This window comes from Castor canadensis, chromosome 11 (assembly GCF_047511655.1).
Source record: "Castor canadensis chromosome 11, mCasCan1.hap1v2, whole genome shotgun sequence".
NCBI classification, from domain to species: domain Eukaryota; kingdom Metazoa; phylum Chordata; class Mammalia; order Rodentia; family Castoridae; genus Castor; species Castor canadensis.
This window is the reverse complement of record NC_133396.1, coordinates 25,019,302-25,041,746: the sequence shown is the minus strand read 5'-3', so window position 1 is coordinate 25,041,746 and position 22,445 is coordinate 25,019,302. Positions and strand designations below refer to the sequence as shown.

Sequence of the window (22,445 nt, the reverse complement as noted above, 5' to 3'; positions counted from 1 at the left end):
ATAATCCTAATTATTAAGGCTGAGGTTGAGATCAGGAAAATCATGGTTTGAGGCCAGTCCGGGCAAATAGTTCCAGAGACTCCACCTCCAAAATAATTAGAGCAAAATGGACTGGAAGTGTGGCTCAAGTGGTAGAGTGCCTGCTTTGCAAGTGAGAAGTCCTGAGTTCAAACCCCAGTCCCAAAAAAAGATTATGATTCAGTGGCAGTTACCCTTAGAAAGAAAAGAAACCCTGAGTGGGGCAATCTAACCAATGTACAATGTAAGGCTATTCAGAATTGTCACAATGAATCCTCCTGTACAATGAATATATGCTAATGAAAATGGGGGAAAATTAAAATAATAGAAAAAAGAAAATCTGAGCGTCTGAATAACTTAAAATATCTCTATTCTTATGGGAAGAGAAGAACTAAATTCGTTTAATCCTAATTTTCAAAATGAATATTGTTAGCCCAGAAATTTTAGATTTGTAAACTTGATATCCATCCCTGTCTGAATTCTAGATTAGCATAATGGTGTTCCACTACCTAGAAAAAGAAGGTAACCTGTGGCTCCCTTAATTCAAATGATGGCATTTTGAAATACATATGTAAGAACCAGAATTTAGGGTGCTGGAGGCATGGCTCAAGTGGTAGAGCGCCTGCCCAGCAAGCATGAAGCCCTGAATTCAATACAGCATCAGACCCTGTCCCAAGAGGCTGGCAGTATGTTTCCAAAAAACCCAAATAAAACCATAGAATTTCTAGCACTAGGTACACTTTCAGTAATAGTAGCTTGGGCTGGGGGGTGTTGTTCAGTGGTTGAACACATTTTTTACATGCACAAGGCCCTGGGGCATGAGCACACACAAAGTAGTTAATATGATTACAACTCCTTTTCTCATTATTAAAGTTATCCAAAACAGGAATGAAGTGTGTACATGAAGTACGTGAATTTTTGCTTCTTTTTGGAGCCCCAACCCAAATTCTCTCAGTAAGAACTGCTCTCTGTGCTCTCAAAGTCTTTTTAGGCTACATTGTTGTGATATTGCTGGACTAGATTTCTTACAAAGCAATTCTCCAAAGCCTTCAACAGTGTCTGGCTCAGCAAAATTATAATATAAATGCAAATCTTGCATTCTGGGGTAGAGTGCACACTAGTTGTTTCCCCTTTTCCTCTGAGTACAGGGGCATTTTAATATTCAAAATAAGAAAAAAAAAAGTTGTCTTCTGGTAGAAGTTCTATTCAGTTCCTGAATGGCTAGGAAAAAGAAAGAGTAAGGGAGAGAGTATTAAAACACGAACTGAACCTGAGGTGAAGAAAAGAGATGAAGGAAACTTTAACCAGCTCCATTTTCTGTCAGGTAGGAGGACACCTCACTTATTTGTTTAATCACTTATTCAACAATTTTTTTTTTCAGCCAGGCACCAGTGGCTCAAGGCTATAATCGTAGCTACTATGGAGGCAGAGATCAGGCCAACCCGGAAAAATAGTTGGGGAGACCTAATCTCGAAAAAAACCCAACACAAAAAAGGGCTAGTTAGTGGAGTGGCTCAAGTGGCAGAGTGTCTGCCTAGCAAGTATTGAGTTCAAACCCCAGTACCGCCAAACAAGGCAGTGCTACTAACCGCCCCCTCCCCGAGTTTAGGGTCCAAAAGGAAACAGCAATCCAGTTAAAATAAGAACTAGCAAACTTGTCTCAAAAAATGTCAGGCAGGTTTTTGCCTAATTGTTTTTTCGGGGTGGTTGGATAAGGGGTACTCAAGGAAATGAAGGGGTGTGCACAAAAACCTCCCACTGGCACAGGCCATTAGAAGGGGGAATTCAAGAAGTCCCGATCCGCCTACCACAGGGATTTAACCTACTTTGGGGGCTTCCGGGACAGTCTGGAAGAGAAGGTAATCTCAAAGCTGAGGAGCTGGAGCCTTAGATTTAAACAGGCGGAGATTGAGGTTTGCAGAGATTATTGGAGATTCCAGAAGGCGGAGATTCGACAAAGCCCTGCTGAGGAACCTGTTAAGATTTAAAAACGTCGAGGTTCTGAACTATAGAACTGTCCAAAAGTGGGTAGCTTTCCGGACAAAGCATCAAAGAGCTCGCTTGTCAAATCACATGTCCAAGTTTTCTAAATTGCAGCTTTCTAAAACTACACGCTCCCGGATTTTGTTGTTTTAAAAACTAGAACTCCCTACCGCCAGCGCAAGTGGCGCGGGAGGCGTGGGACGCGAACGGCATTGTAGGACTTGTAGTCTCCCGGAGGCTCCAAGTCCCATGGTGCCGTGCGGCGGGTCGTCGCGCTTGCGCGTTGCGGGCGGCGGGCAGCGCAGAGTGCGAGGCTCTTTTGTTCGGCTGAGGGGAGGGCCGTCGGCCGGGCCTGCGGTACGCCGCTTCAGCGAGGGGCTTGACTGCGGCCACCGGGCTTGTTGCTTTCCTGGGTGCCACTTCCTCGACCTACCCGACGCGACGCGCCAGTAGCGCGGCACCGATTCCTCTCGGACTCTTGGGCGCTGCTCTTAGGTGAAGAGCCCGTTGCAGGCGGGGGGAGGGGGCGCGGCGGTGGGAGCTGGGGTCGGGGGCCGCGGGAGCTGGGGTTGGGGGCTGCGATCTGGCGGCGGCGGTTTAGGAGTGCGGAATGCGCCCGGGTCCAGCACCCTAACGGTTCGTTTCCCGCGTGGGGCTCTCCGCGTGGCGCGGAGGGTCAGGCGCCAGCTGTGTGATGGATGGAGAGGGCGGGGCGGTGAATTCTGAGCCTGGGATCGAAGCAGTCTTGTGGGTCGCTCCTCTGGGCCTGGGTAGACCCAGACAATACTCTTTGGGTTGGGTGGGCGGCTCCTGGATTGGGCTGGAGAACAAATTTAGGAAATGGGTAAAGAGACAGTTTTCAGGTTGGGTGTGCGTGGCGGGGGCTGAGGGCTGCGAGACCCGAGGTTTCGAAATGTAACCTGAAGATACTTGGTCTGGCCAAGGCTGCCAGCGGGATTTCTCCTGCAGGGCTACGAAGAAGTAACTTCCAGTATATTGGAAGAGGGGGCTGGGCAGCCCAAGGTGTGCTAATGGGGGAGGAGATCTGTTGAATAAATCGGGAAGGGGAGGATCCGTCACTTGTCTGTCCTGGCCCAAAAGGGGTGGGGGAGCTTTTAGCATAAGTAGGGCGGAGGTCCCGGGAGTGTTTATGGAAAACGTGTAAGAAAAAAGGAGGGAAAGGCGGCTCTTGGTTCCTGATGGGGCCTTAGGGTTGGGAGGTTTTAAGAAGAAAGAATGAACTCCCCTTTCTTCACTTTTCCAGGTTTTTGTTTGATTTCCTTTTGAGACGAGGTCTCGCTATGTTGCCCAGGCTGGTCTCGAATTGCTGCTGAGCTGTCGCCTCAGCCTCCTGAGTACCATAGGCGTGAACCACCGTACCCAGCTTCCAGATTTTTTTTTTTTTAAACCTTCACGGTTCCTTTGGGGATGTTAAAGAAAAAAAGTGCAGCTCTTGCTTTAATTCAAACTATACATTTCTAACTGAGATTGTTGTTACTGTTATCATAAAACGTGGAATTGTAAAAATGCATAGGTGAGTTAATAGTTAAGGAATGGAGTGAGGTAGATCGTGAGATGGTGTGGGGAATTAGGAAACAGAAGAAAAGTAAGTTTATGAGATACATTTTTCTTGGACTTCTGTTTTATAGTCAAATTGGAAATTTTGAATGCAAAGTGGACAGTATTTTACCCTTTTTTCAAAGAGTCAGGTGAAGATGCTTCATGGTACAGGTTTAAGGCAGTTGTGGTGGAATTTATATAAAAGATGGGTTGTGCTGGAACCTCTAACCAGAAATAAGATAGTCTACTCAAGTTGTGTTAAGAATCATGTCAGAGCCGGAGGCTGGTGGCTCACACTTATAATTGTAGTTACTTAGGAGGCTGAGAGCAGAAGGATTGAAGTTCCAGGCCAGCTGTGACAAATAGTTTTCAGGACCCCATCTCCAAAACAAGCAGAGCAAAATGGACTGAAGGTGTGGCTCAAGCGGTAGAGTGCCTGCGGTTGCAAGCACAAAGCCCTGAGTTCAAACCCCAGTCCCACAAAAAAGAATCAGGTCATCACTAGCAAGTTCAGTCCCCAGTTGGTGGGGGAAAAGGGGGAATCAGATCAGTAGTTTGGAATAGTTCAGAAAATTCCAAGGTTTTTGAATGGATGTATGAATACAGTCCAGAAATTAGTAGTGCCTGTGTTCCCCCCTAGGTGCCATCTAGGCATTTATATGGAAAGTGGAATGGTTGAAATGCACCTGTATTGGAATAAGTTGCACCTTAAAGCAGTAGAAGATCTTTAATGATTTCTGGTTTTCCCTGTAGTGACAACATTAGAATTGATAGATTTTGACACACATACACACACACTCTTCTGAACAGTTTTTGGAATAAAAAGTGAGTGGCTAGTTTTTCATAAAATGAGCCCATGGGTTGGTGGAATGGCTGAAGTGGTAGAGTGCCTGCCTAGCAAATGTGAGGCCCTGAGTTCAAACCCCAGAACCTCAAAAAAATAAAATGAGCCCATACCTCTTGTTTTATCTAGTGTTTGGCACATAGTAGGTCATTTGGATTGTTGAATGAATAAATAAGGATTGGAGATCCTTGCTGAGAGTTTCATTTGTTAGGCAACAGAATTTATTAATGTGCATTTAAGTAGTAGTTTGTCTATCTTACATCTGTGACATTTGGCAGAGTAAAGTCATTGACCTTGCCATGCTTTTCTTAAACTTCACTTTTTAATGTACATGTCCTGGTATTAAATACAGAAAAGATAGACTGTGCAATTTACCATTTTAACTTCGGCACCAAGTTCTGAATTTCAATAGCAATAGCAAGCTATATAATTTGAATATTTCTTTCTTTCTTTTTTTTTGGGGGGGGTGGGTACTGGAGTTTGTAGTCAGGGCCTCACACTTGCTAGGTAGGTGCTGTACCACTTGAGCCACTCCACCAGCCTTTTTTTGTGTTGGGTATTTTCAAGGTAGGGTCTCACTATTTGCCCAGACTGGCTTCAAATCCCAGTCTATTTGAAGTCTAAAAATAGATACTTTCTATTTTTAAAGTATCTTGAAGCAGGCACCAGTTACTCACCTCCATAATCCTAGCTATTTGGAAGGCTGAGATCAGGAGGATTGAGGTTCGAGGCCAGACCCCATCTCAAAATAACCAGAGCAAGAATGGAGTGGAGGTTTGAATCAAGTGGTAGAGTGCCTGCCTTGCAAGTGTGAAGCTCTGAGTCCAAATCCTAGTCACACCAGAAAATAAAATAAAGTATTTTGATCTGAGGATGTATCTCATTTGTAAAACACTTGCCTGAGTAAATGTATGGCCCTGGGTTCAATCCCCAGCACCCCAAAACAAAAAAGTGTCTAGATTTTTTTTTCCCTGTGATGCTAGGGGTCAAACCCAAGGCCTCATTGTGCACTAGGCAGGTGCTATACTAATGAGGTACACCCCCAGCCAAAATGGTTTCTCTCTCTCTCACTTTTTTTTTTTCCTGCTTTGTCTTAGACTTAGAACAAAATGAGTTCTCAATTTTGAGATACCTGAATACCCTTTCATTGGTTTAATTAGAAAAGTTACTCAAATATGAACAAAATTTGGTTGAACCTTTGTGCTTTTAGTGTTTAGGGTATAATGGAATGTTTTGATAATTTTCCTAGTGTAGCCATAATTCTGGCCTAGCTTTGTGCATTTTTTTGTTTGCTTTACTATATAGATCAGGCTGGCCTGAAACTCTTCATCTTGCCTCCACCTCCTGAGTGCTGGGATCACAAGTGTGCACTGCCATGCCTGAGTAATCATTTTTCTTTCATCATAAACCTTGAAAAGATTTATTTGAGGCCTCACGGTATCCTAGAATTTGCCACATTTCTATGGTCTCTTAACCCAAAGCAATGCGTATAGTTTCATAATCTGAACATCCTACAAAGGGATGAGCCAAGTTTCTGAACACAACTCAGATAAAATTCAGAATGTATTCACATGCCCTCACAGTGTGGCTCCCGTGGTAGAACACCAGCCTAGCAAGCAGAACGCCCTGAGTTCAAAACCCAGTGCCACAAATAAATAAATAAGGTTTTCACATACCAGTATTCTAACCTTAGGTCCTCTGGAACTCAAGAGCAAGGATTCCTCCATAGTTGACCTTCCTGCCAGGTATGCTGGCTACCTCCTGTGATCCTACCACTATGGAGGCTGAGGCAGGAGGATTAGGAGTTCAATGCCAGTCTGAACAACCCTGTGTTAAAAAAAAATAGGGCTGGGATGTATTGCTCAGTGCTAGAGTGCTTGTGTAGCACTGACAAGGCTCTGGGTTTGATCCCTATCACAGAGACAGACAGACAGACAGATAGACTCCTGCTCATTGTATATGTAGCACAAGTTCTTGTTTTCTGTTCAGATTTTCCATCTGGAAAGCATTTGCTTCCCAAACAACTACAGAGGACAAACAGACTAAAAGCAGTTTAGAAACATGACTACCACCTAAATATACAGTACTACACACATGCCTTTACTTGCCTTTTCATAACTGGCATGTAGTTGCCAGTTCTTTCAGCAAAGATACTTTCTTGTTCTGTTTAAGATTTATTGATCAGATTCATCTTGCTGATCATCCCCTAAAAAGCTCACAGCTTTGGGCCTCTATTCCCTGATTGAGTCTGAAACATCCATCCTTATGGTCCACATAGCATTTATCAATTTGCACAGGGCCAAATCTGTGCCCAGACTTGAGTGTCCAAGTTAAAAACTAAGTACTTGGGGATCCCAAGCACTTTGGGCTTGGGCCTGTGACTCATGTGGAAGCATAACTAGCATGTGCAAGGCTCTGAGTTTAAACCCAATACTGCCCCCCGAGAAAAAAAGAGAGAGAGAGAAGTAATACTTGGTAGGTTGGTTGGGTGGACTTTGTATAGGAAGTAACCTTTATTAAGCTGGGTCTTCGAAGAAAGTGTAGGATTTTGGTCCTAGAAAGAGACACACTTCTCAATAGATGGCAAAGCCATGCATCGGGGAAACATGCAATATGTGTTCAGATTATCGTCTTCCTTCTGATAGGCGTTCTGTTTTTGTGAGGGAAATATAGTGAGTATGAAATAGTTGAAACCAAAAGGTGTTGGATATTACACTGAGGATTTAGGTCTTCGTTTTAAGGAAGAGGGGACCTTATAGAAAAAATTTAGTCTACCACTTCCTGTTCAGCCTACTTCAGAGTCAGACTGGTTTATACTGTCACGTTGCTTTGGTTCACAGCAGTTTTTTGGTTTTTTGTTTTGATTTTTGATTTTTTTTGGTGGTGGTGGTGGTGGTGGTTTGGAGTTTTAACTCAGGGTCTCATGCTTGTTAGGCAGGGCAGGTACTCTTCCACTTAATTCCACCGGCCTTTTTTGTGTTCAGTATTTTTGAAATAGTGTCTCTCGAACTATTTGTCCTGGCTGGCTTCAAAGCGTGATCCTGCTGATCTCTGCCTCCTGAGTAGCTAGGATTATCAGCCACCAGTGCCTGGTTTCTTTCTTCCTCTCTCTCCCTTCTCCTACATAGATGAGATCACAAGATATTTATCACCATGCCAGCTGTTCAGCTTTTTTGATTAGATATAGGGGTCTTGCTAACTTTTTGCCCCTAGTGACCTTGAAATGTGATTCTCTTGGAGCTGCTGGGATTACAGGCATGAGCTACCCTCAATGTGTCCTCACAACAGTTTTGTAGGCCAGATTTTCAATTTCCCTCCTTCAATCTACTTTTGTGGGGGGGGGAGGCGGGGGATTGGAGTTTGAACTCAGGACTTCATGCTTGCAAAGCAGGTACGCTACCACTTGAGCCACATCTTTTTTGGAGGGGTGGGGTGGGGTGGGGCTGGGGTTTGAACTCATAGCTTCAAATTTGAGCCACACCTCCAGTCCTCAATCTCATCTTTTCAAAATCTTCCTTAATCATCCAGCCAGGTCTTCTCCAACCTGCTGAAATACTTTTTCTTGCTATATGTTATTGCTTTTACCAATGTGGCTAATTATTACATAATATTCTTGTCAGTTCAGACTCTTTACTGTAAATTGAATTTTTTAATATATTTTTTTCTCTTCATTTTTTTCATCTAGTTCTAACTGACTTTGTCTTATTATTTGGGAATCTTGGGAATTTTTCTTCTTTTCAGTAAACTTTATAGTTTCTTCATTTGTAAAATGGTGAGAATTTAATTAAGTACCTTTTTGTGCTCATTTTCATTGTATTATCACTTCCCCCCCAGTGCTTCTCTAAAGCCCATACTTGTGCTGGTGGAGTGGCTCAACTGGTAGAGCGCCTGCCTACCAAGCATAGCAAGTGTGAGACCCTCCTGAATTCAAACCCAGTATTGTAAAAAAAAAAAAAGAAAAGAAAAGAAAAAGGTCTATACTTGTATGTGTGTGTATTACACAAAAGGCAAGAAAAAAATGGTCCCATTTCCCTAGGTCGCAGGAGATTCCTATAGAACTTTTAGCATTTTAGTGGGGACAAGTTTACGCTCCACCCAGGTTCTTACTAAATGCTTATTGATTTGCTTTTTTAACAGGTAGTATTAAAAACTAGCAGAATACAGCTGTACATTTTTTTTTAATTAGTAAAAGTTAGTAAAACTAGTTATTAGGAAAGGAGTACACTTTTGATAGACTGACAGCAGGTGGTCTTAGAAAGGGAGGTTGAGAAGGACCTGCAGTTTTAAATTTTTTAGGTCTGAAACCTAAAGAGAGGGAAGGAAAATGGAGAATGGAATGAAGAAGGGAGTGATAGCTACAATAATTGTCAGCTGGTCCTCCTTCCCTTGCCATTCCCTCAGTCCAGTCTAGCTCTTTTGACCCACACCACATTTATTTTCCTCAGGTAAGTAAAGGGTATTTGTGGTTTTAGGTATGAAATTCAGAGCCTTTCAACATGCTAGGCAAATGCTCTACCACTGAGCCATACTCTCAGTCCCTCTTTTCCTCAGATAAGCAGGCTCATTTATGCCAACTGTTCATAGAATTGGAGTCCTCTGATTTTTGCTGAATTGTCTCCTTACATGTTTACCTATCTTTAGGTAAGAGGATATAGCTCTGTGGTAGAACACTTCATTTGCCTGTCTTTAGATAAGAAGATATAGCTTTGTGGTAGAGCACTTCATTATATACGATTTCCTGAGTTTAGTCCCCAGCAACCACAAAAACAAAAATATATAACACTTACTACTAACTAAAAATTTTTTATTGTCTCTGTGGTATTTTGCATATGTACATGAAGTAAAAGCTATGTAAAATTCTTAGACTATTATTCATTTAATTCATGATTGGCTAGGGAAATAAAAGTTATATAAAAGCTGAGCCTTAAGTCACAACCTCTGAAATTTGTTCTAGAACTTTACTATGGATCATTAAAACTAATTTTTGTACTTACATAGGTCTTCAAAAATCTTAATTTTTTTTTTCCCCCATATACATGATTTTGTTGAAAGCTTCCATTCAGGATTTGCTTCCTTTTTTCTTCCCTCTCTTCTGTATCTTCGCGGGAAGATAAATTCCTTTTGCCATTTAAGCACCAGCTTTGTTTATTTTCTTGCCTGGGCCAGATAAAAGGAAGAACAAAAGGCATCTTGCACTCTAAGATTATGAAATGTGATTTCTTAGTTCCTGGCAGTTCTTTTCTTTCTCAGTCTTCCAGAAGTGAGATCTTAGTTTCTCAGTTAGGGACTTTGTGTGTATGTGTGCAGTACTGAGGTTTGAATTCAGAGCCTCCTATTTGTTAGGCAGGCATTCAGCCACTTAAGCTATACCCCCTGCTCCCCCTTTTTTTGTTTTGGTTGAACTTTTGATTCTCCTGCATCACCCTCCTAGAGTGCTAGGATTTTCCGCAGGCACCACAACACCTGGTTGTTGAGTTTTGTTCGACACCTGGTTGGTGTTCTTTCATACTACCCCATAACCTGGGTCCTTCTGGAAACGCTTTGCTATTTGGAGAAACCAAATGACAATGATAAGAATTTTGGCATATACATTGGACAAAAGTGCCCTTTGAGTTCTTGATGCATTGGATTTCAGAGGATAATTACCTTTCAGTTTAAAACAGTGCATAATGAAGTAGCAATTATATCAATAAATATAGTTGTCCTTTTGTGTCTGAGAGGGGGCATTGATTCCAGGATTCCCTGAGGATACCAATCAACCAGGGCTCAGCTCACATCTCTTACGTAAAATAGTGTAATATTTACTGATAACCTACTCACATTCGTAATACCTAATGTGAGTGCTATGCAAATAGCTGTTGTACTGTATTGTAATGGGAATAATGGCAAGGGGAAAAGTCTGTACAGACTTAATTTTTTTTCATGAGTATTTTCATTCTGGTTGAATCTGCAGATATGAATACAGAGGATACAGAGGAATGAGAATAATTCCAGAAGACATAAATGCTAACGCACTAATTCCAAGAGGGTTGTTAGATCTGCTTTACAGTTGAGGAAACTTGAGTGATACAGTAAATGTATATTATTACCTATAAGCATAAAGTTGTTTTGGGAGGTCAGAGAAGAGAAGGCTCTGAATGGAATCAAGCCAATTTATCTCTTTTTTTCCCAGGCTGGCCTTGAACCATGATCCTCCTGATCTCAGTTTTCCAAGTGGCTAGAATTACCAGTGTGAGCCACCAGCACCCAGCTTTATTCAATTTTTACTGCGCCTAACTTATAAATTGAGCTTTATCAGATGGATAGATAGCATATATAGAATTCAATACTATCTGGTTTCATGCATCACTGGGGGGGGTTCTTGGAACACATCCCCATGGATAAGGGGAGGGGCTACTGTAGATCTTTAAAGAAGTTGGTCCAAGAGAAAGGAGCTGTCGATATATTCATATTTGGAGGATCCTCGATGAAATAGCTAGGTTCTTGGTTTGTTTTTTTTGGGCGGGGGGGGGGGGGGGGGGTTGAACTCAGGGCCTTGCGCTTGTTAGGCAGGTAATAGTTAGGTTCTTGACTGATCATCTTACAATGGAACCATTACCTAACAGCAGCAACTTCCAAGTGGCATTATAATGCTGCTGAATTGACAAATATTTTGCAGGAAAGAAAACCAAGTGAATTGTTTTTATCAGAAATGATGCTGGTAAAATCTCTTGAAGTTTTTCATTTAGAATTGTTGACCCTTGTGTATATCCTGTGGTGTTTTTTCAGCATATGACACTTTGTGTTTGGGGTGGGGGGCTGTACTGGACATTGAACTCTGGGTCTCACTTGCTAGCCTCACCCCCCCCCCGCGTGCCCCCCCCCCCGATTTGTTTTCTTTTTTCTTTCTTTTTTTTTTTTTTACAGTACTGGAGTTTGATCTCAGGGCCTTCACCTTAAGCCACTCCACCAGCCCTTTTTTTGTTGATGTGTTTTTTTTTCTTTTTCAACAAAGGGTCTTGTGAACTATTTGCCCAGGCTGGCTTCAAACCACGATCCTCCTGATCTCTGCCTCCTGATTAGCTAGGTGTGAGCCACCGCCACCTGGTTTAAAAAGTTATTTTTTGAAGAGGATCCTACCTGTGACCTCTCTTGTGGTTGACATCACAAATAATTTGTTTGTTGAGATGGGGGCTCAGCTCATTAATTTTTTTTTCCAGCAGTCTTTCTATGTATCCTAGGCTGGCCTGGAACTTGGAACCCTCCTGCTACAGCATCTTCTGTCCTCCTGGGATTATAGGTGTACACCATCACCCTTAGCCCCAGTTGTGACACTTTTTGGTGCTGTGGATCAAACCCAGGGCTTCACACTTGCTAGGCAAGCACTCTACAACTGAGCAGCACCATCAGCCCTGGAAAGCATTACTTTGTGCTATTCTGCAAGAGTTCAGAATACCTTTAGTGGAAGAAGTGTCTAAATTTTTACTAGACATTAAGTGTTAGGAAGGCACTAGCCCTCTTTCCTTCTCCCCTTCTTTCTCCTCTTTCCTCTAGCTTAGAACTTATATAGCCCAAGCTGGCCTAGAACTAATTCACAATCCTCCTGCCTGAGCCTCACTATTGCTGGGATTACAAATTTGCTTCACTGTGTTTGACTTTTTCTTTTTTCTTTCTGGTCCTTCCCCCCCCACCCCGTACTGGGGTTTTTTGAACTCAGGGTCTCACATTTGCTAGGCAGGTGCTCTACTACTGGAACCACTCTGCCAGCCCTTGACTTTTTCTTATTCTTTTGAATCTGTGGTATTTGGCACAACATCTAGAATTTTCTATTAGACAGATGTTTGGTGAAGTCAGCATTGTTCAAAGATGCAGACATGGGAATATCTCAGTACAAACCTAAGCATCTATAGATGATACACTGTATAACTGATTTATAAGGATGATCCTGACAATAGTGCAAGGTTTTTATAATTCATATAGTGTATAGATGGGCCTATAAATTAAACTTATGTATATATGTATATGTATAGTCTGATAGGATTCAGAGAGGGAGTGTCTAATATACTAAGACTCCTTTTCCCAAGGAGAGTAAGAATATCCAGTTTAACCTCAAATTGGAATTGTTTGGAACTACTGCAGAGTAGTAGCTCCTTCTTCCTTGTCTTGGATGATCTGCCATCTTCGGGAATCTTTGTATCTCATCCTGGAACTGTGATCCATCTATTTCTAAATTTTGTTGCCTGCTTTTGCTTTGTTGATATCTTATGGTGCCATCTACTGACCCAAATTGGTAATTGTAAGGCTTTAAGTCTACCAGAAATCAGAGTTGGGTGAAGGACTAAAGAAAGTAGATTTATAGATAATTAGTTTTTTATTTATTCATTTACTGATTCTTTTTTTTTGATACTAGAAACTGAACCTAGGACCTTGTGCATGTAGGCAAATGCTTTACCACTAAGCTATATCCCCAGCTAGGGGACTAGAATTTTAACACTAGAAAAACCCTTAGTTGTTACCTAACCTGATGATTTTTGGTTTTTGGTGGTAGTGGAGTTTGAACTCTGGACCTCACACTTGCTAGGCAGGTGCTCTACCACTTGAGCCGCTCCTCCAGCCCTGTTTTGAGTTGGGTATTTTCAAGATACAGTCTCATGAATTATTTGCCTGGGCTGGCTTCAAACCTTGATCCTCCTGACCTCTGCCCCCCCAAGTAGCTAGGATTATTGGTGTGAGCTCTGGCCCCCAGCATGATGATGTATTTTTAATGCTAATTTGGGGGTGGGGGGCTACTGGGACTTATGCTTCATGCTTGCTAGGCAGGTGCTCTACCACTTCAGCCATGTCCCTGTTCTTTTAAGAAGAATAAATTCAGATTTTATTTGTGATAAGAGCTCTTTCTCCCAACTTATTTTCCAAAATATTGCACTGCTCCAATTTAAAGAATTTTATGGTCATTTCTAACATTTTTGTGAGTATCCCTCAGTCTGTGAAATAAACTAGAAGAAGCAGTTAACAGGCTGAGGATATATGGCTTGTAGTGAGGCCCTGAGTTCAATCCCCAATACTACCAAGAAAAAATTTGTAAGAAAATTTGTTTATAAGTAAATTTGTGGCAGCATTCATGAAAGATAGCATAAAGAATGAAGGAACTTTTCACAAGTGCTTTAACAGTATAGAATAATTGATTATATCATGTATCTATATACAAAAGGAAATGAAGCTAGATGTTTAACAGAACAAGGTGTTGCTTCTAGTAAAAATTCAAGTCCAACCCTGGCATAGTGGTTCAAGCTTGAAATTCTAGCTACTCGGGAGGTAGAAATTGGTTCAATGCCATCCCCATGAAAATATTGAGACTCTATCTCAACCAATAAAGCTGAGTATGGTGGTACATGCCTGTGTTTCCAGCTTTTGGGGAAGCATAAATAGGATCAAGGTTCAGCTAATGCAGGCATAAACTTGAGCCCCTATTTGGGAAAAGAAACTAAAGCAAAAAAGGCTGAGGGAGTGACTTAAGTGTTAGAGCATGTGCCTAGCAAGTGCAAGACCCTAAGTTCATACTCCAGTATCATCAAAAAAAGAAAACAGCCTAACACTGTGTGATAAAAAGGAAACTATCCAGAGAATGAGAATGTGTTAGCCAGAGAATTACATGTATGTGAGTTTGATACATGTGTGTTACTGGTTTTTTGGTTTTTTTGGTAGGTCTGGGGTTTGAAGCAGGGCTTCTGGTTTGCAAAGCAGGTGCTCACTCTATTGCTTGAGCCACACCTCCAGTCCACTTTGGTCGGGTTAATTTTGGAGATGGGGGTCTCACAAACTTTGCCTGGGCTGGCCTTGAACCGTGATCCTTCCAATCTCAGCCTCCCACGTAGCTACGATTACAGCCGTGAGCCACTGGCACCGAATTATGTATATTATTTTTTAAATTGATTTACTTTTGATTTAATACATTATTTTAGGTACTATACTTTATGGTAAAGGGATATTAGGAGCTCTTCTAAATGAAAGATGGGTATTAAAGTTTAAAGTAACTATTCAAAGAATAAAGAGATGTTTCTATGAGATTAGTTGTGACTACCTTTCTAGCTGACAATATCAGAAAACTTTCTTGTGTATTAGAGAAGAACAGACATAAGTGTATAAGCAGCATACAATGTTAAAGTCATTTACGATGGCCTTGGTTTTCTTTTTTAACATTTTATTAGCATATATTATTGTATAGGGGGTTTCATTGTGACATTTCCATATGTGCTTACAATATACTTTGATTAAACCCCTCCATCATTCTCCCTCTGTCCCTGGTTTTCTTCTTCTTCTTTTTTTTTTTTCTTTTCTTTTGGGGCAGGGTAATCAGGGATTGAACTCAGGGCCTCACACTTGCTAGGCAGATGTTCTACCACTTAAGGCACACCACCAGCCTTTTTTTTGGTATTGGTTATTTTTGAAATGGGGTCTCAAGAATTATTTGCCTGGACTGACTTCAAAATGAGATCTGATCTGCATCCTGAGCAGCTAGGATTATAGGCATGAGTCATCGGTGCCTGGTTTGTCCCTGATTTTCTGACCATCCAAATAATCCATCTAACTAGTAAGTGCGCCCTGATGTCTTTTTATTTCCTTTATCATTTTAGCAGCGTCACCCTTTACACCAGAAAGCTGGCGGGCACTATGGGGAAAAAACAAAACAAGAAGAAAGTGGAGGAGGTGCTAGAAGAAGAGGAAGAGGAATACGTGGTGGAGAAAGTTCTTGACCGGCGAGTTGTAAAGGGCAAAGTGGAGTACCTGCTAAAGTGGAAGGGTTTCTCAGAGTAAGTTTCATCAACACAGGTAAATTTAGTCACCAGTTAATCAGGTGTCTAGTGATGTGCTGCTTCCAGCTCTGTGTTGGAGACACTTTGACTCAGTCCTGGCCTCTATGACTTACAGTCTGCTAAGGAAGGACTACATGCACAAAATGCTGTAATGCAAGTCAGTGATTTCTGAGGAGCAGTTTGGTGTGTGCTATAGACAAGTTCATGTTTACAAAGAAAAGTAATCTTTCCTTGAAGGAGGCAAGTTTCTAAAAGTCTTCCCACACACCAGGAAATTTCAGCTTTCCCAAGGTCTGGGTTCTGGACAAAAATCTGGCTACTCATTATTTACTTTTCCAAGGACACTAGCTGTTTTCATGTGTTGTATATGTCCTTGTGTATGTATGCTTACTCTTACGTGACTTGCTGCGCCTTCTGGTTTCAGTGAGGACAATACATGGGAGCCTGAAGAGAACCTGGATTGCCCCGACCTCATTGCTGAGTTTCTCCAGTCACAGAAAACAGCACACGAGACAGATAAGTCAGAAGGTGGCAAGCGCAAAGCCGATTCTGATTCTGAAGATAAGGGAGAGGAAAGCAAACCAAAGAAGAAGAAAGAAGAGGTAAGGCTGCAACTTCCATGAGCCCAAAATTCATACAAGGCTGACTTAAAGGCCAGATAATTTAAGCAGTTTTGTTTGGCCTCTTCCTTAACCTCGGCAGCCATCTTCTCTAGTCCTTCTGAAATCTTCGATAAAAGCTTATGCTTACAAAGCATTTGGGCTACTCTTGTGAAAATCCCATGGGCTATTGTCTGTGGTGCAGAAACAATGCGTGTAACATTTATTGGATACAGACAGAAGAGCAAGTGAATTCACTTCCTGTAAATAGTGTTTTAGTCTTCAAAGAATGGGATGGTGATGGAGTGGCTCAAGTGGTAGAGTGCCTGCCTAGCAAGCGTGAGGCCCTGGGTTCAACAAAAGAATTGGGATGCTGATTTTGACTTAGCAGTATAAAGCAATTTGTCTTTTGAGGACGAAGACACAGTAGTAAACTTTCTTCTTTTTGGTTGCGGGGTAGGACTGGAATTTGAGGGGCTTTGTGGTTGCAGAGCAGGCACTCTACCACTTGAGCCACACCTTCAGTCCAATTCTGCTCTGGTTATTTTGGAAATTGGGTCTCATAAACTGTTTGCCTTGGCTGGCCTCAAAACTCAATCCTCATGATGTCAGCCTCCCAAGTAGCTAGGATTACAGATATGAGCCACCAGTACCCAACTAAAAGTTACAAACATTAATTTTACTTGGGATGTGTGTCCCTTCTCACATATGGGAGGACTTCATAACCTTCAGACCTTGGTAGCATAGTCACTCCAAAGGATTCTCAAAGGTCTTGTACTTGAAGCTGACCTATTAGTGAATTACTCACAAAACATTACATTAATCATAGGCACAGGAGTAACGCCATTCTGGATAATAGTCGCATATAGATGAAATTGTACCCATCTGATTTTCACAGTCGGAAAAGCCACGAGGCTTTGCCCGGGGTTTGGAGCCGGAGCGGATTATTGGCGCTACAGACTCCAGTGGAGAGCTCATGTTCCTGATGAAATGGTGAGTCTGCCAGTGGCTCTGTGTGGTTTTTTTCCTTCTTCCCATCTGTTCCATGCCAGAGGAAAAGAGCTGGATCTTCGAAATTCCAGTCGCCCAGGTGTGAAATCTTTAAGATGCCATAGTCCTTCCTTCGATAGTGACCCTCAGCCTGACTGCCAACCTGGACTCATGAGTTACAGGTAGGGGTCCTTAGGATTCTCAGATCTTTGCTCCCTTTTTTTTTTTTTTTTGGTGTTTTGTATTATTTTTAGGAGGTGGGAGAAAATCTAGAGTAGAGAGGGTTTGAGAAGGAGTCACATTTCAGTCCTGTAAGTGAAGAATAAGAACTTGAAATGTGATTGGTCTGCCCTCCCCTTCTGCCACCTCCTCAATAAGGATCAGGCTGGCCCCAGGATCAGAGATTCTGTTAAAGGTTCAGGGTTAGGAGAGGATTTGTAGATGATATGATTCCAGAATCTACCAGCAGGGGTCAGCAAGGCCCCTGTACTGTTACTGAGCATATTGAAGCCTGCTTTTTCCCCATTACAGATATCAGTGGTAGTAATGCAGATGTATGCCACAAGTAGAAGTGTGGAATATAATTTTATGTGCGGTGCTTTTACATGAGTGGTAGCACGGTAGGTTTGTTTACACCAGTATCATTACAAACACTTCAGTAAAGTACTACACTATGATGTCACCAGGTAATAGGAATTTTTTAGCATATGTGGTACACCATTGGCTAAAACATTGTTATGTGGCACTTGACAGTGCTCTTAAGAAACAGCTTAATGAAAACAGTTCTCTTGGGTCTTTTTTTGTGGTACTGGTGTTTGAAATCCTGGCTTCACATTTGCTAGGCAGGTACTCTGTATCTTGAGCCACATCTCCAGCCCTTCTCTTAGAATCTTAAGAACTATAATTAACTCCAAAATTTCTCTTTAACTTCCCTACTCTGCCCAAAAGGAAGCCTTCCCTTTTTCTTGCTAGTTGAAAATGCTTGTGCCAACTTTTTCTCCAAAATGAATCTCAGTCATTACCCTTAAACTACAGTTAAGGTTGGTGGCATAGGTCATTGAGGCTCTGGGTTCAATCTGTAGCACCACAAGGGAAAAAAATAAAATTAAGAGGAATAATTTTAAGCTATTGCCCATGAAGGCAGCATTCTCAAGGCCTTGTGTTTTACTCTAGAGTTTTCTCTGAAACCGTATCTGTACTAAGTCTTCTCCCTTAAAAGGTGATTGGAGAGGCCTAGCTTTAGCACCACTGAAGGCCTGCATCACAACTAACTCTATTTTCTTCTATGCATTTTTTTTCTTTATCAAATCTTGACCCTCTTTTAGCTGATTTATTGCTATCCCATAGGAAAGAAGTTCATTTTTGAGTGTGTGTGTGTGTGTGTGTGTGTGTTTCATGAGATTAGGGTTTGAACTCAGGGCTAAAAAAAGTTAATTTTTAAGGTGCTATCTATTGGGGGGAGACTCGATATTAGGATTTTTTTAGGTACAGCTAGTATGTACTTTCTTTGCATGTGACCTGTGTGAGTTAAGAGTACTGTCTCCATATTGCTTAAGATTGTATTCTTGATGCCAGGCATGGTGATGCTGTAATTCTAGCACTTGAAAGGCTCAGGAAGGCGGATCTCAAGTTCCAAGCAACACCATATCTCTAAGTAAAACAAAAGATTGCATTCTTTTGGTTGACTTATGGGCTACTTTATCCACAAGTTAAGATTGAGTGTTGATTATAAAACCAAGTTCATTTTAAAAAGTGACCTTTTTTTCTTTTTTTTCCCCCCTCAGTACTGGGGTCTGATCTCTCTTAAGCTTGTGAGGCAGGGATTCTATTACTTGAGCCACACCCCCATTAGGGTCTGTGGTTTTGGCCAGGGGTAGCCTTGAGCTGCAATCCTACCACCTATGCCTCCTGAGTAGCAGGTACTTATAACCACCCCTGGCTTTGTCAATTTCTTCGAGGTCTTGCTAATTTTTTGCCTGGGTTGGTCTCAGCCACAGTCCTGAGTAGCTGAGATTAGAAGTGTGTGCCACCCTACTCATAAAAAGCGATGTTTCTGTGGCTGGGGAGTAGCTCAGTGGTGGAGCACTACTTGTCTAGCATACGTAAGACCCTAGGTTCCAGTACCAGCCACACACACGTATTAAAAAGTGATTTTCCTAGAAAGTATACATGCTTGTTCATTTCTGAAAATAGTAACTATCTGCAGTGAAGTGACTCCATTTACCTCAGAAGGTGTTACTCAGGTGTTAAGAGGGCGGCATGCTTCACATTCCCCATATTGGTTCAGTGTGTTTCCCTCCCATTCTCTTGGTTTGGTTGCTCATAAAAACATAACTTTATCAGCTTATCCTTCTCCAGTTTCTGTTGGGGTTCTGCAGATTTGGGGTGGTGCCTTGCTAGAGGAGATCTTATCATTTATATTTATCTGCTGCCTGCCCTCTGCTTCTGCCTCCATCTTGAATATACCCAGGGACCTGAAGATAGAGTTTACTCCTAATTTTCTTAAAATGTGTATGACCCCCCCCCCATAGTACTGGGTTTTGAGCTCAGGTTCTTGTGCTTTCTTCCACTTGAACCATGCCCCAGCCCAAAAGTGTGTGATTTTTGAAATTTCGAGACCATTTCAAAATTTGGGAATACACAGAATTATGTAATAGCCCCTCATCTTCTGCCTCCCCTGTTGATGCACTGTTTCAAAATCCCTGGAGGTTGTGTGCGATGGCACTTAGTAATGTCAGGCAGTGTAATTACAAGTAACCAAAAAAGTGTAAGATCCATTTTGAACACTGTTACAAAGCAGAGATTGCTCCGTGAGGTCTTATTGGCTGGGATTTGGCTTTTGGAAGACAGTGGTAGCTTCTTCTCCCTCAGAGATTCTGGAGAGTTATCCTTCTTTTGGCCTTTCCCAGAGGGTCAATTGAGTCAGGTGACCTAGCTTTTGACAAAGAACCCCAGAGGGGATTTTCATTAAGGGAGCATCTCTGAGGATGTCATTTGACTTTTGAAAACTACTAGTAAATGCTGCTTAATCCACATTTTCACCCTTTCCTACCCTGTTCCTGGAAATTTTTTTTTAAGAGTAGTCCTGGGATTTGAACTCGGGACCTTGTACTTGTTAAGCAGGTACTCTACCACTTGAGCCATGCTTCTAGCCCTTGGAATTTGTATTTTTAAAGCCCTGTTCTCTGAGTGATCCAAGTTAGGAGACCGGCAGCTGTTCTCAAAGTCTCTCTCTGCTTTGTTCTGCAGGAAAAACTCTGATGAGGCTGACCTGGTCCCTGCCAAGGAAGCCAATGTCAAGTGCCCACAGGTTGTCATATCTTTCTATGAGGAAAGGCTGACGTGGCATTCCTACCCCTCAGAGGATGACGACAAAAAAGACGACAAGAATTAACTCTCCTTAGTACCAGCCCCTGTCACCTCTGACTGTGGGTTTCAAGTAGGGAGGAGGGAGTTCTACTTATTTTGACACCATAAAGGTGGCTTGAGAAGATGTCCTTTGAAGAGCCAGTATAGTTTCTGTGCCCTGCAGCAGCTCAAGTGCTTTAAAGCCGTTTCAAGCTGTATAGTTTGCACACCCATCCCAGTGGAGGGGAAAGGGTTAAGTGTTTCAAGGCAACCCATTCTGCACTTTGCTGAGAAAGGCAAAGGGCCTTCTATGAAGGATAAAACTTGCAGAACTGGGTGTGGGAGAGCAAAAGATACTGTTGATCTTCAAAGAGCATCTCCACAACCCACAGCCTTCTTCCCAATAGTGTTAACTGCATTTTTACAGCGTAGCATGTGTGTAGTTTTTGACTATTACTGGTGTATGTTTTGGGTGTGGGAGGGATGGGGCAGGGAGGGAGATGGGTAGGATCATTTTGGTTAAAATTTGGGACCTGATTGGGGAGATGTTAAAACAGTGGAAAGAACAACTAATGATTTGGTTCCATGTCCACAATATTTTACCTTTTCAAAAAAGTCACTGGCACCATGAATGAGGACTGTGAGAGACTGCTTCAAAGCTGTGAATGCCAAGATGTTCCCTGCCTCAGTTTAATATTGTTGCCTAAGGACTAAGCCTACGTTACCAAAGCTGCCATTTGGGAGATGGCAACTGACTGAGGAGGGAGAAGTCTTATTTGAGAGTATATACAGGCAGACCATTCTGTCTTAGAGGTGCTAATTCTTGAAATTAAACAGAAGACCTTTTTCCAACTAATGAAGTTATAAATATGTTAATTTGTCCATCCCAAGCCACTGGCTTGAGGTGTTTTGGGAGGGGCTGAGGGGGATATAGGAGTGAGAATAGGAGAGCTCGTGCTTAGGGTAGAAACTCTTGGATTCTCTGTTTTTTTAACTTTGAACCCTGAGACCATTAGTGGCAGGGTTCAGTCACAGCACAAATTTCATTGAGTCAATTCAAGGGTGGAATTATTTCAGAAGCCCTGGTCTCAGGAGATTATTTTTCATCATGGGGCAGTGGTTCCCTTGAAAACATAAAATCTTTTTAAGAATTAATTTACCCAATACCCAAAATGCTTTTGCATTTTGTTTTTGAGGCAGGGTCTTTATATGTAGCCCAGGCTGGCCTTGAACTCTCAATCCTCCTGCCACAGCCTCCCAAGTGCTGGGATTACAGATGTGTACCACCACATCCAGCTAAAATGCTCTGTCTTGAATCATGAGCTCCATCAGTCAGTTCTTGACATCATCTAGACCTGCATCTAGATCTCCATTGTAAAATCTTTTTAGGCATGTGTTAGATATCTGTGAAAATTTTGTTTAAATGTAAACTTCATACCATACTGTCAGTTTTTGTCTTAATAAAACTATAGATTTATAATCCTGGATTTCTTATCTTTTTTTGAGATAACGTCTTGCTCTGTTGCTTGGGCTAGCCTTAAAATTTTAATCTTCCTATCTTAGTCTCCCCAGTGCTGGGGTTTGAAATAAATATAAATAGGCAAAACACATCTAAAATCGACTTCAGGAACTATTTAAGACAACACTTGTCTAGGCAGTGCAAAAACGTGTTTATTGGATGGCTTCCATGAAACTGCAGCATCATAGACCTCTAGCCCAGGAGGTAAAGAGGAAATAACAGTTATACTATGAGGAAAGGTGAGCTGACCAATACGGTGACATAAGAATCTTTTCTATGTAGCCTAGGCTGTCCTTGAACTCTTGATCCTCCTGCCTCAGCCTCTCAAATGCTAGAATTACAGGCATACACCATCACATTTTGAACACTTATTTTCAGATATATTCCAGAACTCAGTTCCAAGATAGTTAGATTCAGCTCAGTTTGATTTAGCCATGTGGTGTTTGTGTGTGCCTAGCACATCTTTATAGACTTTGGCCTGTGGCATTGGGAATCTGCATTATAGAGCAATTATTTCTCTCACAGTAAAAAGGAAAATGAGGAAATTGCTACTCCAAAATAATTTGCTACTAGAATTCTGAAATCCACATCTGGCTGTGTCTGCAATAGCTCCAGATATTGAACTGTGGAGGTACAAATAATCAGATCGCAAATGCGCCTTTTCACAACGACCTTCATTTAAAACTTAGAACTGACGGGGTGCAAGCAAATCTAAGCTCAGGGTTTTCTCCTCTCCAGAAGTTGAGATACGAGGAGTCACTTAATGGGTAATTCATGAAAAATGCATCATT

At 41.9% G+C, this 22,445-nt stretch overlaps 1 protein-coding gene across 3 annotated transcripts; it reads left to right on the top strand.

Moving 5' to 3' along the window:
- Positions 1-1,192: 1,192 nt before the first annotated feature.
- Cbx1 (chromobox 1) lies at positions 1,193-21,615 on the top strand. Of its 3 annotated transcripts, none has more exons than XM_074045938.1 (5): positions 1,193-1,342; positions 15,019-15,195; positions 15,623-15,800; positions 16,696-16,790; positions 20,037-21,615. In XM_074045938.1, exons 2-5 carry the CDS (start codon positions 15,056-15,058, stop codon positions 20,179-20,181), a joined length of 558 nt encoding a protein of 185 aa, XP_073902039.1. In that variant the 5' UTR covers positions 1,193-1,342; positions 15,019-15,055; the 3' UTR covers positions 20,182-21,615. The 3 variants fall into 3 exon arrangements, with proteins under 3 accessions (XP_073902039.1, XP_020010776.1, XP_073902040.1); XM_020155187.2 differs by lacking the exon at positions 1,193-1,342 and adding an exon at positions 2,287-2,496; XM_074045939.1 differs by lacking the exons at positions 1,193-1,342; positions 20,037-21,615 and adding an exon at positions 2,287-2,496 and having other exon boundaries at positions 16,696-16,794.
- The last annotated feature ends 830 nt before the right edge of the window (positions 21,616-22,445 follow it).